This window comes from Bombina bombina, chromosome 4 (assembly GCF_027579735.1).
Source record: "Bombina bombina isolate aBomBom1 chromosome 4, aBomBom1.pri, whole genome shotgun sequence".
NCBI classification, from domain to species: Eukaryota; Metazoa; Chordata; class Amphibia; order Anura; family Bombinatoridae; genus Bombina; species Bombina bombina.
In genome coordinates this window covers 974,826,591-974,841,614 of record NC_069502.1, presented here as the reverse complement: position 1 = coordinate 974,841,614, position 15,024 = coordinate 974,826,591, and the positions used below count along the sequence as shown (strand labels likewise).

The following is a 15,024-nucleotide window of genomic DNA, read 5'->3' as shown; positions in this document are numbered from 1 at the left end:
CAGAAATAAACCCCTTATAATGGTCCTCCGGTGCCAGAGGACTCCTCTAGGGAAGCTGGATGTCTCAGTCTGAATTAAAACTGTGCATTTAGAGCGCTAAAAATAGGCCCCTCCCACCATGTACTGGATGCCAGAGGGGCCTTAAGAAAATACTCCTAGGAGTATCTGATTAGCCATGTGGAAACTAGGCCCCAAATAAAGACTTATCTCCCTCAGAGAAAAAACAGAATTTATGTTTACCTGATAAATTACTTTCTCCAACGGTGTGTCCGGTCCACGGCGTCATCCTTACTTGTGGGATATTCTCTTCCCCAACAGGAAATGGCAAAGAGCCCAGCAAAGCTGGTCACATGATCCCTCCTAGGCTCCGCCTACCCCAGTCATTCGACCGACGTTAAGGAGGAATATTTGCATAGGAGAAACCATATGTTACCGTGGTGACTGTAGTTAAAGAAAATAAATTATCAGACCTGATTAAAAAAACCAGGGCGGGCCGTGGACCGGACACACCGTTGGAGAAAGTAATTTATCAGGTAAACATAAATTCTGTTTTCTCCAACATAGGTGTGTCCGGTCCACGGCGTCATCCTTACTTGTGGGAACCAATACCAAAGCTTTAGGACACGGATGAAGGGAGGGAGCAAATCAGGTCACCTAAATGGAAGGCACCACGGCTTGCAAAACCTTTCTCCCAAAAATAGCCTCAGAAGAAGCAAAAGTATCAAATTTGTAAAATTTAGAAAAAGTGTGCAGTGAAGACCAAGTCGCTGCCTTACATATCTGATCAACAGAAGCCTCGTTCTTGAAGGCCCATGTGGAAGCCACAGCCCTAGTGGAGTGAGCTGTGATTCTTTCAGGAGGCTGCCGTCCGGCAGTCTCATAAGCCAATCGGATAATGCTTTTAATCCAGAAGGAGAGAGAGGTAGAAGTTGCTTTTTGACCTCTCCGTTTACCAGAATAAACAACAAACAAAGACAAAGTTTGTCTGAAATCCTTAGTAGCTGCTAAGTAAAATTTGAGAGCACGAACTACATCCAAGTTGTGCAACAAACGTTCCTTCTTTGAAACTGGATTAGGACACAAAGAAGGCACAACTATCTCCTGGTTAATGTTTTTGTTAGAAACAACTTTTGGAAGAAAACCAGGTTTAGTACGCAAAACCACCTTATCTGCCTGGAACACCAGATAAGGAGAAGAACACTGCAGAGCAGATAATTCTGAAACTCTTCTAGCAGAAGAAATTGCAACCAAAAACAAAACTTTCCAAGATAATAACTTAATATCAACGGAATGTAAGGGTTCAAACGGAACCCCCTGAAGAACTGAAAGAACTAGGTTGAGACTCCAAGGAGGAGTCAAAATTTTGTAAACAGGCTTGATTCTAACCAGAGCCTGAACAAAGGCTAGAACATCTGGCACAGCTGCCAGCTTTTTGTGAAGTAACACAGACAAGGCAGAAATCTGTCCCATCAAGGAACTTGCAGATAATCCTTTTTCCAATCCTTCTCGAAGGAAGGATAGACTCTTAGGAATCTTAACCTTGTCCCAAGGGAATCCTGCAGATTCACACCAACAGATATACCAAATTATGTGGTAATTTTTCTGGTTACAGGCTTTCAGGCCTGAACAAGAGTATTAATAACAGAATCTGAGAACCCTCGCTTTGATAAGATCAAGCGTTCAAACTCCAAGCAGTCAGCTGGAGTGGGTCGAACGGACCTAGAACAAGAAGGTCTCGTCTCAAAGGTAGCTTCCATGGTGGAGCCGATGACATATTCACCAGATCTGCATACCAAGTCCTGCGTGGCCACGCAGGAGCTATCAAAATCACCGACGCCCTCTCCTGATTGATCCTGGCTACCAGCCTGGGGATGAGAGGAAACGGCGGGAACACATAAGCTAGTTTGAAGGTCCAAGGTGCTACTAGTGCATCCACTAGAGCCGCCTTGGGATCCCTGGATCTGTACCCGTAGTAAGGAACTCTGAAGTTCTGACGAGAGGCCATCAGATCCATGTCTGGAATGCCCCACGGTTGAGTGACTTGGGCAAAGATTTCCGGATGGAGTTCCCACTCCCCCGGATGCAATGTCTGACGACTCAGAAAATCCGCTTCCCAATTTTCCACTCCTGGGATGTGGATAGCAGACAGGTGGCAGGAGTGAGACTCCGCCCATAGAATGATTTTGGTCACTTCTTCCATCGCTAGGGAACTCCTTGTTCCCCCCTGATGGTTGATGTATGAACTTGGCCCTCGCTAGCTGAGGCCAAGCTTTGAGAGCATTGAATATCGCTCTCAGTTCCAGAATATTTATCGGTAGAAGAGATTCTACCCGAGACCAAAGACCCTGAGCTTTCAGGGATCCCCAGACCGCGCCCCAGCCCATCAGACTGGCGTCGGTCGTGACAATGACCCACTCTGGTCTGCGGAAGGTCATCCCTTGTGACAGGTTGTCCAGGGACAGCCACCAACGGAATGAGTCTCTGGTCCTCTGATTTACTTGTATCTTCGGAGACAAGTCTGAATAGTCCCCATTCCACTGACTGAGCATGAACAGTTGTAATGGTCTTAGATGAATGCGCACAAAAGGAACTATGTCCATTGCCGCTACCATCAAACCTATCACTTCCATGCACTGCGCTATGGAAGGAAGAGGAACGGAATGAAGTATCCAACAAGAGTCTAGAAGTTTTGTTTTTCTGGCTTCTGTCAGAAAAATCCTCATTTCTAAGGAGTCTATTATAGTTCCCAAGAAGGGAACCCTCGTTGACGGAGATAGAGAACTCTTTTCCACGTTCACTTTCCATCCGTGAGATCTGAGAAAGGCCAGGACAATGTCCGTGTGAGCCTTTACTTGAGGAAGGGACGACGCTCGAATCAGAATGTCGTCCAAGTAAGGTACTACAGCAATGCCCCTTGGTCTTAGCACCGCCAGAAGGGACCCTAGTACCTATGAGAAAATCCTAGGAGCAGTGGCTAATCCGAAAGAAAACGCCACGAACTGGAAATGCTTGTCCAGGAATGCAAACCTTAGGAACCGATGATGTTCCTTGTGGATAGGAATATGTAGATACGCATCCTTGAAATCCACCTTGGTCATGAATTGACCTTCCTGGATGGAAGGAAGAAGTGTTCGAATGGTTTCCATCTTGAACGATGGAACCTTGAGAAACTTGTTCAAGATCTTGAGATCTAAGATTGGTCTGAACATTCCCTCTTTTTTGGGAACTATGAACAGATTGGAGTAGAACCCCATCCCTTGTTCTCCTAATGGAACAGGATGAATCACTCCCATTTTTAGCAGGTCTTCTACCCAATGTAAGAATGCCTGTCTTCTTATGTGGTCTGAAGACAACTGAGACCTGTGGAACCTCCCCCTTGGAGGAAGCCCCTTGAACTCCAGAGAATAACCTTGGGAGACTATTTCTAGCGCCCAAGGATCCAGAACATCTCTTGCCCAAGCCTGAGCGAAGAGAGAGAGTCTGCCCCCCACCAGATCCGGTCCCGGATCGGGGGCCCGCATTTCATGCTGTCTTGGTAGCAGTGGCAGGTTTCCTGGCCTGCTTTCCTTTGTTCCAGCCTTGCATAGGTCTCCAGGCTGGATTGGCTTGAGAAGTATTACCTTCCTGCTTAGAGGACGTAGCCCTTGGGGCTGATCCGTTTCTGCGAAAGGGACGAAACTTAGGTTTATTTTTGGTCTTGAAAAGACCTATCCTGAGGAAGGGCGTGGCCCTTGCCCCCAGTGATATCAGAGATAATCTCTTTCAAGTCAGGGCCAAAGAGTGTTTTCCCCTTGAAAGGAATGTCAAGCAATTTGTTCTTGGAAGACGCATCCGCTGCCCAAGATTTTAACCAAAGCGCTCTGCGCCACAATAGCAAACCCAGAATTTTTTCGCCGCTAACCTAGCCAATTGCAAGGTGGCGTCTAGGGTGAAAGAATTAGCCAATTTAAGAGCACGAATTCTGTCCATAATCTCCTCATAAGAAGAAGAATTACTAATAATCGCCTTTCCTAGCTCATCAAACTAGAAACACGCGGCTGCAGTGACAGGGACAATGCATGCAATTGGTTGTAGAAGGGAACCTTGCTGAACAAACATCTTTTTTAGCAGACCTTCTAATTTTTTATCCATAGGATCTTGGAAAGCACAACTATCTTCTATGGGTATAGTGGCGCGCTTGTGTAGAGTAGAAACCGCCCCCTCGACCTTGGGGACTGTCTGCCATCAGTCCTTTCTGGGGTCGACTATAGGAAAACAATTTTTTAAATATGGGGGGAGGTACTAAAGGAATACCGGGCCTGTCCCATTCTTTACTAACAATGTACGCCACCCGCTTGGATATAGGAAAAGCTTCGGGGGGCCCCGGGGCCTCTAAGAACTTTTCCATTTTACATAGTGGTTCTGGAATGACCAGATAATCACAATCATCCAAATTGGATAACACCTCCTTAAGCAGAGCGCGGAGATGTTCCAACTTAAATTTAAAAGTAATCACATCAGGTTCAGCTTGTTGAGAAATGTTTCCTGAATCTGAAATTTCTCCCTCAGACAAAACCTCCCTGGCCCCCTCAGACTGGTGTAGGGGCCCTTCAGAAACCATATCATCAGCGTTCTCATGCTCTACAGAATTTTCTAAAACAGAGCAGTCGCGCTTTCGCTGATAAGTGGGCATATTGGCTAAAATGTTTTTGATAGAATTATCCATTACAGCCGTTAAATGTTGCATAGTAAGGAGTATTGGCGCACTAGATGTACTAGGGGCCTCCTGTATGGGCAAGACTGGTGTAGACGAAGGAGGGGATGATGCAGTACCATGCTTACTCCCCTCACTTGAGGAATCATCTTGGGCATCATTTTTACTAAATTTTTTTATGACATAAAATACATATAGTTAAATGAGAAGGAACCTTGGTTTCCCCACAGTCAGAACACAATCTATCTGGTAGTTCAGACATGTTAAACAGGCATAAACTTGATAACAAAGCACAAAAAACGTTTTAAAATAAAACCGTTACTGTCACTTTAAATTTTAAACTAAACACACTTTATTACTGCAATTGCGAAAAAGTATGAAGGAATTGTTCAAAATTCACCAAAATTTCACCACAGTGTCTTAAAGCCTTAAAAGTATTGCACACCAAATTTGGAAGCTTTAACCCTTAAAATAACGGAACCGGAGCCGTTTTTATATTTAACCCCTTTACAGTCCCTGGAATCTGCTTTGCTGAGACCCAACCAAGCCCAAAGGGGAATACGATACCAAATGATGCCTTCAGAAAGACTTTTCTATGTATCAGAGCTCCACACACATGCAGCTGCATGCCATGCTGTCCTCAAAAACAAGTGCGCCATACCGGCGCGAAAATGAGGCTCTGACTATGATTAGGGAAAGCCCCTAAAGAATAAGGTGTCTAAAACAGTGCCTGCCGATATAATCATATCAAAATACCCAGAATAAATGATTCCTCAAGGCTAAATATGTGTTAATAATGAATCGATTTAGCCCAGAAAAAGTCTACAGTCTTAATAAGCCCTTGTGAAGCCCTTATTTACTATCTTAATAAACATGGCTTACCGGATCCCATAGGGAAAATGACAGCTTCCAGCATTACATCGTCTTGTTAGAATGTGTCATACCTCAAGCAGTAAGAGACTGCACACTGTTCCCCCAACTGAAGTTAATTGCTCTCAACAGTCCTGTGTGGAACAGCCATGGATTTTAGTTACGGTGCTAAAATCATTTTCCTCATACAAACAGAAATCTTCATCTCTTTTCTGTTTCTGAGTAAATAGTACATACCAGCACTATTTTAAAATAACAAACTCTTGATTGAATAATAAAACTACAGTTAAACACTAAAAAACTCTAAGCCATCTCCGTGGAGATGTTGCCTGTACAACGGCAAAGAGAATGACTGGGGTAGGCGGAGCCTAGGAGGGATCATGTGACCAGCTTTGCTGGGCTCTTTGCCATTTCCTGTTGGGGAAGAGAATATCCCACAAGTAAGGATGACGCCGTGGACCGGACACACCTATGTTGGAGAAAACGTCCTATTTTTGAAGTCATGTAAAAGTTTTGTCACTAAGTAATGAGTATTAACATGAGTATTACCCTGTTTTGTAAGCATGATCCCAGTCGCTGTTAAATCACTGCATCAGGCTTACCTCAAATACACAAGGCTCTGTCAGCATTTTCTAGAACTCATTCATCTCTCTAGAAATAAATATACTGAACATACCTCAAAGCAGGTAATCTGCAGACCGTTCCCCCAACTGAAGTTGTCCCATACTCTTCAGTTATGTGTGAGAACAGCAATGGACCTTAGTTACAAACCGCTAAGATCATCAACCTCCAGGCAGAACTCTTCTTCTAATTTCTACCTGAGAGTAAAACAGTACAACGCCGGTACCGTTTAAAAATAAACTTTTGATTGAAGGTAAAACTACACTAAGTCACCACAGATCTCTTGATACTTCCTATCTTGTCTAGAGCTGCAAGAGAATGACTGGGGGTGGCAGTTAGGGGAGGAGCTATATAGACAGCTCTGCTGTGGGTGTCCTCTTGCAGCTTCCTGTTGGGAAGGAGAATATCCCAGAAGTAATGGATGAACCCGTGGACTGGATACACCTTACAAGAGAAATGACTGAACATACCTCACTGCTTATAGCATGAAAACATTCCTCACACTGAAGTTTCTTGTACTCCTCAGCCATTCTGTGGGAACTGCTCTGGATCTTAGTGACAAATGCTAAGATCATCAGTCTCCAGGCAGAAGTCTTCATCCGTCTGCTGCCTGAGAGTAAATAGTACACACCGGTACCATTTAAAATTAAAATCTCTTGCTTGAAGAAAATAAAAACCTAACATTTAATCACCTCTTTCACTTTACCCTTCCTAGTACTTAGAGAAGGCAAAGAGAATGACTGGGGGGTGGAGTTAAGGGAGGAGCTATATAGACTGCTCTGCTGCTCTTTGTCACTTCCTGTTAGCAGGAGGATAATATCCCACAAGTAAAGGATGAATCTGTGGACTCGTCGTACCTTATAGAAGAAAACAACACTGCATATCACCAAAAGAACACCATACCCACAGTGAAGCATGGTGGTGTCAGCAACATGCTTTGGGGCTGTTTTTCTTCAGCTGAAACTGGGGCCTTAGTCAAGGTAGAGGGAATAATGAACAGTTCCAAATACCAGACAATATTGGCACAAAACCTTCAGGCTTCTGCTAGAAAGCTGAACATGAAGAGGAAATTCATCTTTCAGCATGACGACCCAAAGCATACATCCAAATCAACAAAGGAATGGCTTCACCAGAAGAAGATTAAAGTTTTGGGATGGCCCAGCCAGAGCCTAGACCTGAATCCAATTCAAAATCTGTGGGGTGACCTGAAGAGGGCTGTGCACTGGAAATGCCCTCGCATTATGACAGATTTAGAGTTTTTGCTAAGAAGAGTGGCCAAATCTTGACAAGTCGAGATGTGCCATGCTGAAAAACTCATACCCAAAAAGACTGAGTGCTGTAATAAAATCAAAAGGTGCTTCAATAGAGTATTAGTTTAAGGGTGTTCACACTTATGCAACCATATTTAAACAATTTTATTTCTTTTTACCTAAAAGATTTCAGTTTGTTTTTCAATTGAGTTGTACAGTTTATAGGTCACAATAAAGGTGGAAAAAGTTCTGAAATGATTTATCTTTGTCTCATTTTTTACATCACAGAAACCTGACATTTTAACAGGGGTGTGTAGACTTTTTATATCCATTGTATATCCCATATGTAAACTTGTGGACTCTCACCATCTATATGAAGGAAATTGCGTGCTCTGCCTGAATCATGAAAGTTTAATTTTGACTTGACTGTTACTTTAATTGAAATCACAAACCAATGAAATTGGCTGATCTTGCATAGAAAGCAGACCTCATTAGCTTATTTCTATTTCAACAAAATACTTGTTACATATCCATATGCAAAGTGAGAAATACTGAATATATAGAAAAGGAGAGAATAGAAAATTAACATTTAGTACCTCTTGTCCAACCCACGTTGGGAGCATGATTACTTCAAAACATTCTTGCTTACATAGCTTTTCTATAAACAGTATTAACATTTTGACTATAAGTTGACATACAACAGGGAAAACCAACAATTTCAAATTATAAAAGGAGTTATCTAAACAAGCAGGTAAAATGGATCATCAGAAACACATACAAGGAGAGAAGAGAAAAAAAACACTGTCCCTTTAAGTTTGTTCACTGTGGAGATTGAGTCATATTGTGGATTTTCCGAGTATAAAAAAAAAAAAAAACAGAATTTATGTTTACCTGATAAATTACTTTCTCCAACGGTGTGTCCGGTCCACGGCGTCATCCTTACTTGTGGGATATTCTCTTCCCCAACAGGAAATGGCAAAGAGCCCAGCAAAGCTGGTCACATGATACCTCCTAGGCTCCGCCTTCCCCAGTCATTCGACCGACGTAAAGGAGGAATATTTGCATAGGAGAAACCATATGATACCGTGGTGACTGTAGTTAAAGAAAATAAATTATCAGACCTGATTAAAAAACCAGGGCGGGCCGTGGACCGGACACACCGTTGGAGAAAGTAATTTATCAGGTAAACATAAATTCTGTTTTCTCCAACATAGGTGTGTCCGGTCCACGGCGTCATCCTTACTTGTGGGAACCAATACCAAAGCTTTAGGACACGGATGAAGGGAGGGAGCAAATCAGGTCACCTAGATGGAAGGCACCACGGCTTGCAAAACCTTTCTCCCAAAAATAGCCTCAGAAGAAGCAAAAGTATCAAACTTGTAAAATTTAGTAAAAGTGTGCAGTGAAGACCAAGTCGCTGCCTTACATATCTGATCAACAGAAGCCTCGTTCTTGAAGGCCCATGTGGAAGCCACAGCCCTAGTGGAATGAGCTGTGATTCTTTCAGGAGGCTGCCGTCCGGCAGTCTCATAAGCCAATCTGATGATGCTTTTAATCCAAAAAGAGAGAGAGGTAGAAGTTGCTTTTTGACCTCTCCTTTTACCAGAATAAACAACAAACAAGGAAGAGGTTTGTCTAAAATCCTTTGTAACATCTAAATAGAATTTTAGAGCACGAACAACATCCAAATTGTGCAACAAACGTTCCTTCTTTGAAACTGGATTCGGACACAAAGAAGGCACGACTATCTCCTGGTTAATGTTTTTGTTAGAAACAACTTTCGGAAGAAAACCAGGTTTAGTACGTAAAACCACCTTATCTGCATGGAACACCAGATAAGGAGGGGAACACTGCAGGGCAGATAATTCTGAAACTCTTCTAGCAGAAGAAATTGCAACCAAAAACAAAACTTTCCAAGATAGTAACTTAATATCAACGGAATGTAAGGGTTCAAACGGAACCCCCTGAAGAACTGAAAGAACTAAATTGAGACTCCAAGGAGGAGTCAAAGGTTTGTAAACAGGCTTGATTCTAACCAGAGCCTGAACAAAGGCTTGAACATCTGGCACAGCTGCCAGCTTTTTGTGAAGTAACACAGACAAGGCAGAAATCTGTCCCTTCAAGGAACTTGCAGATAATCCTTTCTCCAAACCTTCTTGAAGAAAGGATAGAATCTTAGGAATTTTTACCTTGTCCCAAGGGAATCCTTTAGATTCACACCAACAGATATATTTTTTCCATATTTTGTGGTAAATTTTTCTAGTTACAGGCTTTCTGGCCTGAACAAGAGTATCAATGACAGAATCTGAGAACCCTCGCTTTGATAAGATCAAGCGTTCAATCTCCAAGCAGTCAGTTGGAGTGAGACCAGATTCGGATGTTCGAACGGACCTTGAACAAGAAGGTCTCGTCTCAAAGGTAGCTTCCATGGTGGAGCCGATGACATATTCACCAGGTCTGCATACCAAGTCCTGCGTGGCCACGCAGGAGCTATCAAGATCACCGATGCCCTCTCCTGATTGATCCTGGCTACCAGCCTGGGGATGAGAGGAAACGGCGGGAATACATAAGCTAGTTTGAAGGTCCAAGGTGCTACTAGTGCATCTACTAGAGTCGCCTTGGGATCCCTGGATCTGGACCCGTAGCAAGGAACCTTGAAGTTCTGACGAGAGGCCATCAGATCCATGTCTGGAATGCCCCACAATTGAGTAATTTGGGCAAAGATTTCCGGATGGAGTTCCCACTCCCCCGGATGAAATGTCTGACGACTCAGAAAATCCGCTTCCCAATTTTCCACTCCTGGGATGTGGATTGCAGACAAGTGGCAGGAGTGAGTCTCCGCCCATTGAATGATTTTGGTCACTTCTTCCATCGCCAGGGAACTCCTTGTTCCCCCCTGATGGTTGATGTACACAACAGTCGTCATGTTGTCTGATTGAAACCGTATGAACTTGGCCCTTGCTAGCTGAGGCCAAGCCTTGAGAGCATTGAATATCGCTCTCAGTTCCAGAATATTTATCGGGAGAAGAGATTCTTCCGGAGACCAAAGACCCTGAGCTTTCAGGGGTCCCCAGACCGCGCCCCAGCCCACCAGACTGGCGTCGGTCGTGACAATGACCCACTCTGGTCTGCGGAAGCTCATCCCCTGTGACAGGTTGTCCAGGGACAGCCACCAACGGAGTGAATCTCTGGTCCTCTGATCTACTTGTATTGTCGGAGACAAGTCTGTATAGTCCCCATTCCACTGACTGAGCATGCACAGTTGTAATGGTCTTAGATGAATTCGCGCAAAAGGAACTATGTCCATTGCCGCTACCATCAAACCTATTACTTCCATGCACTGCGCTATGGAAGGAAGAGGAACAGAATGAAGTATTTGACAAGAGTTTAGAAGTTTTGATTTTCTGGCCTCTGTCAGAAAAATTCTCATTTCTAAGGAGTCTATTATTGTTCCCAAGAAGGGAACCCTTGTTGACGGGGATAGAGAACTTTTTTCCACGTTCACTTTCCACCCGTGAGATCTGAGAAAGGCCAGGACAATGTCCGTGTGAGCCTTTGCTTGAGGAAGGGACGACGCTTGAATCAGAATGTCGTCCAAGTAAGGTACTACTGCAATGCCCCTTGGTCTTAGCACCGCTAGAAGGGACCCTAGTACCTTTGTGAAAATCCTTGGAGCAGTGGCTAATCCGAACGGAAGTGCCACAAACTGGTAATGCTTGTCCAGGAATGCGAACCTTAGGAACCGATGATGTTCCTTGTGGATAGGAATATGTAGATACGCATCCTTTAAATCCACCGTGGTCATGAATTGACCTTCCTGGATGGAAGGAAGAATTGTTCGAATGGTTTCCATTTTGAACGATGGAACCTTGAGAAACTTGTTTAGGATCTTGAGATCTAAGATTGGTCTGAATGTTCCCTCTTTTTTGGGAACTACGAACAGATTGGAGTAGAACCCCATCCCTTGTTCTCCTAAAGGAACAGGATGAATCACTCCCATTTTTAACAGGTCTTCTACACAATGTAAGAATGCCTGTCTTTTTATGTGGTCTGAAGACAATTGAGACCTGTGGAACCTCCCCCTTGGGGGAAGCCCCTTGAATTCCAGAAGATAACCTTGGGAGACTATTTCTAGTGCCCAAGGATCCAGAACATCTCTTGCCCAAGCCTGAGCGAAGAGAGAGAGTCTGCCCCCCCCAGATCCGGTCCCGGATCAGGGGCCAACATCTCATGCTGTCTTGGTAGCAGTTGCAGGTTTCTTGGCCTGCTTTCCTTTGTTCCAGCCTTGCATTGGTCTCCAGGCTGGCTTGGCTTGAGAAGTATTACCCTCTTGCTTAGAGGACGTAGCACTTGGGGCTGGTCCGTTTCTGCGAAAGGGACGAAAATTAGGTTTATTTTTGGCCTTGAAAGACCTATCCTGAGGAAGGGCGTGGCCCTTGCCCCCAGTGATATCAGAGATCTCTTTCAAGTCAGGGCCAAACAGCGTTTTCCCCTTGAAAGGAATGTTAAGCAATTTGTTCTTGGAAGACGCATCCGCTGACCAAGATTTTAACCAAAGCGCTCTGCGCGCCACAATAGCAAAACCAGAATTTTTCGCCGCTAACCTAGCCAATTGCAAAGTGGCGTCTAGGGTGAAAGAATTAGCCAATTTGAGAGCATGAATTCTGTCCATAATCTCCTCATAAGAAGAAGAATTATTATTGAGCGCCTTTTCTAGCTCATCGAACCAGAAACACGCTGCTGTAGTGACAGGAACAATGCATGAAATTGGTTGTAGAAGGTAACCTTGCTGAACAAACATCTTTTTAAGCAAACCTTCTAATTTTTTATCCATAGGATCTTTGAAAGCACAACTATCTTCTATGGGTATAGTGGTGCGTTTGTTTAGAGTAGAAACCGCCCCCTCGGCCTTGGGGACTGTCTGCCATAAGTCCTTTCTGGGGTCGACCATAGGAAACAATTTTTTAAATATGGGGGGAGGGACGAAAGGTATACCGGGCCTTTCCCATTCTTTATTTACAATGTCCGCCACCCGCTTGGGTATAGGAAAAGCTTCGGGGGGCCCCGGGACCTCTAGGAACTTGTCCATTTTACATAGTTTCTCTGGAATGACCAAATTCTCACAATCATCCAGAGTGGATAACACCTCCTTAAGCAGAGCGCGGAGATGTTCCAATTTAAATTTAAATGTAATCACATCAGGTTCAGCTTGTTGAGAAATTTTCTCTGAAATTTCTCCCTCAGACAAAACCTCCCTGGCCCCCTCAGACTGGTGTAGGGGCCCTTCAGAACCAATATCATCAGCGTCCTCATGCTCTTCAGTATTTTCTAAAACAGAGCAGTCGCGCTTTCGCTGATAAGTGGGCATTTTGGCTAAAATGTTTTTGATAGAATTATCCATTACAGCCGTTAATTGTTGCATAGTAAGGAGTATTGGCGCGCTAGATGTACTAGGGGCCTCCTGTGTGGGCAAGACTGGTGTAGACGAAGGAGGGGATGATGCAGTACCATGCTTACTCCCCTCACTTGAGGAATCATCTTGGGCATCATTTTCTCTAAATTTTGTGTCACAAATCACATCTATTTAAATGAGAAGGAACCTTGGCTTCCCCACATTCAGAACACAGTCTATCTGGTAGTTCAGACATGTTAAACAGGCAAAAACTTGATAACAAAGTACAAAAAACGTTTTAAAATAAACCGTTACTGTCACTTTAAATTTTAAACTGAACACACTTTATTACTGCAATTGCGAAAAACATAATTTATGCTTACCTGATAAATTCCTTTCTTCTGTTGTGTGATCAGTCCACGGGTCATCATTACTTCTGGGATATAACTCCTCCCCAACAGGAAATGCAAGAGGATTCACCCAGCAGAGCTGCATATAGCTCCTCCCCTCTACGTCACTCCCAGTCATTCGACCAAGAATCAACGAGAAAGGAGAAACCAAGGGTGAAGTGGTGACTGGAGTATAATTTAAAAGATATTTACCTGCCTTAAAACAGGGCGGGCCGTGGACTGATCACACAACAGAAGAAAGGAATTTATCAGGTAAGCATAAATTATGTTTTCTTCTGTTATGTGTGATCAGTCCACGGGTCATCATTACTTCTGGGATACCAATACCAAAGCAAAAGTACACGGATGACGGGAGGGATAGGCAGGCTCATTATACAGAAGGAACCACTGCCTGAAGAACCTTTCTCCCAAAAATAGCCTCCGAAGAAGCAAAAGTGTCAAATTTGTAAAATTTGGAAAAAGTATGAAGCGAAGACCAAGTTGCAGCCTTGCAAATCTGTTCAACAGAGGCCTCATTCTTAAAGGCCCAAGTGGAAGCCACAGCTCTAGTAGAATGAGCTGTAATTCTTTCAGGAGGCTGCTGTCCAGCAGTCTCATAGGCTAAACGAATTATGCTACGAAGCCAGAAGGAGAGAGAGGTAGCCGAAGCCTTATGACCTCTCCTCTGACCAGAGTACACGACAAACAGGGAAGACGTTTGTCGAAAATCCTTAGTTGCCTGCAAGTAGAACTTGAGGGCACGAACTACATCCAGATTGTGTAGAAGACGTTCCTTCTTTGAAGAAGGATTTGGACACAAGGATGGAACAACAATCTCTTGATTGATATTCCTGTTAGTGACTACCTTAGGTAAGAACCCAGGTTTAGTACGCAGAACTACCTTGTCTGAGTGAAAAATCAGATAAGGAGAATCACAATGTAAGGCTGATAACTCAGAGACTCTTCGAGCCGAGGAAATAGCCATTAAAAACAGAACTTTCCAAGATAACAATTTTATATCAATGGAATGAAGGGGTTCAAACGGAACACCCTGTAAAACGTTAAGAACTAAGTTTAAACTCCATGGCGGAGCAACAGTTTTAAACACAGGCTTGATCCTAGCTAAAGCCTGACAAAAGGCCTGGACGTCTGGATTTTCTGACAGACGCCTGTGTAACAAGATGGACAGAGCTGAGATCTGTCCCTTTAATGAGCTAGCCGATAAACCCTTTTCTAAACCTTCTTGTAGAAAGGACAATATCCTAGGAATCCTAACCTTACTCCAGGAGTAACCTTTGGATTCGCACCAGTATAGGTATTTACGCCATATCTTATGGTAAATCCTTCTGGTAACAGGCTTCCTAGCCTGTATCAGGGTATCAATAACCGACTCAGAAAAACCACGTTTTGATAAAATCAAGCGTTCAATTTCCAAGCAGTCAGCTTCAGAGAAGTTAGATTTTGATGTTTGAATGGACCCAGTATCAGAAGGTCCTGTCTTAGAGGTAGAGACCAAGGCGGACAGGATGACATGTCCACTAGATCTGCATACCAAGTCCTGCGCGGCCATGCAGGCGCTATTAGAATCACTGATGCTCTCTCCTGTTTGATTTTGGCAATCAATCGAGGAAGCAGCGGGAAGGGTGGAAACACATAAGCCATCCCGAAGTTCCAAGGTGCTGTCAAAGCATCTATCAGAACCGCTCCCGGATCCCTGGATCTGGACCCGTAGCGAGGAAGTTTGGCGTTCTGGCGAGACGCCATGAGATCTATCTCTGGTTTGCCCCAACGTCGAAGTATTTGGGCAAA

At 43.9% G+C, this 15,024-nt stretch overlaps 1 protein-coding gene across 1 annotated transcript in view; it reads right to left on the bottom strand.

Annotated features, from left to right (window-relative positions):
- The window catches only part of XRN2 (5'-3' exoribonuclease 2), a 211,765-nt gene that overhangs the window by 74,542 nt on the left and 122,199 nt on the right, over nucleotides 1-15,024 (bottom strand). The window contains exons 24-25 of the mRNA XM_053712013.1: nucleotides 9,051-9,077; nucleotides 5,902-5,931 (exon numbers count right to left, since the gene is read on the bottom strand). Of these exons, the coding sequence (XP_053567988.1) occupies nucleotides 5,902-5,931; nucleotides 9,051-9,077 (57 nt within the window). The remainder of the gene's footprint in view (nucleotides 1-5,901; nucleotides 5,932-9,050; nucleotides 9,078-15,024) is intronic.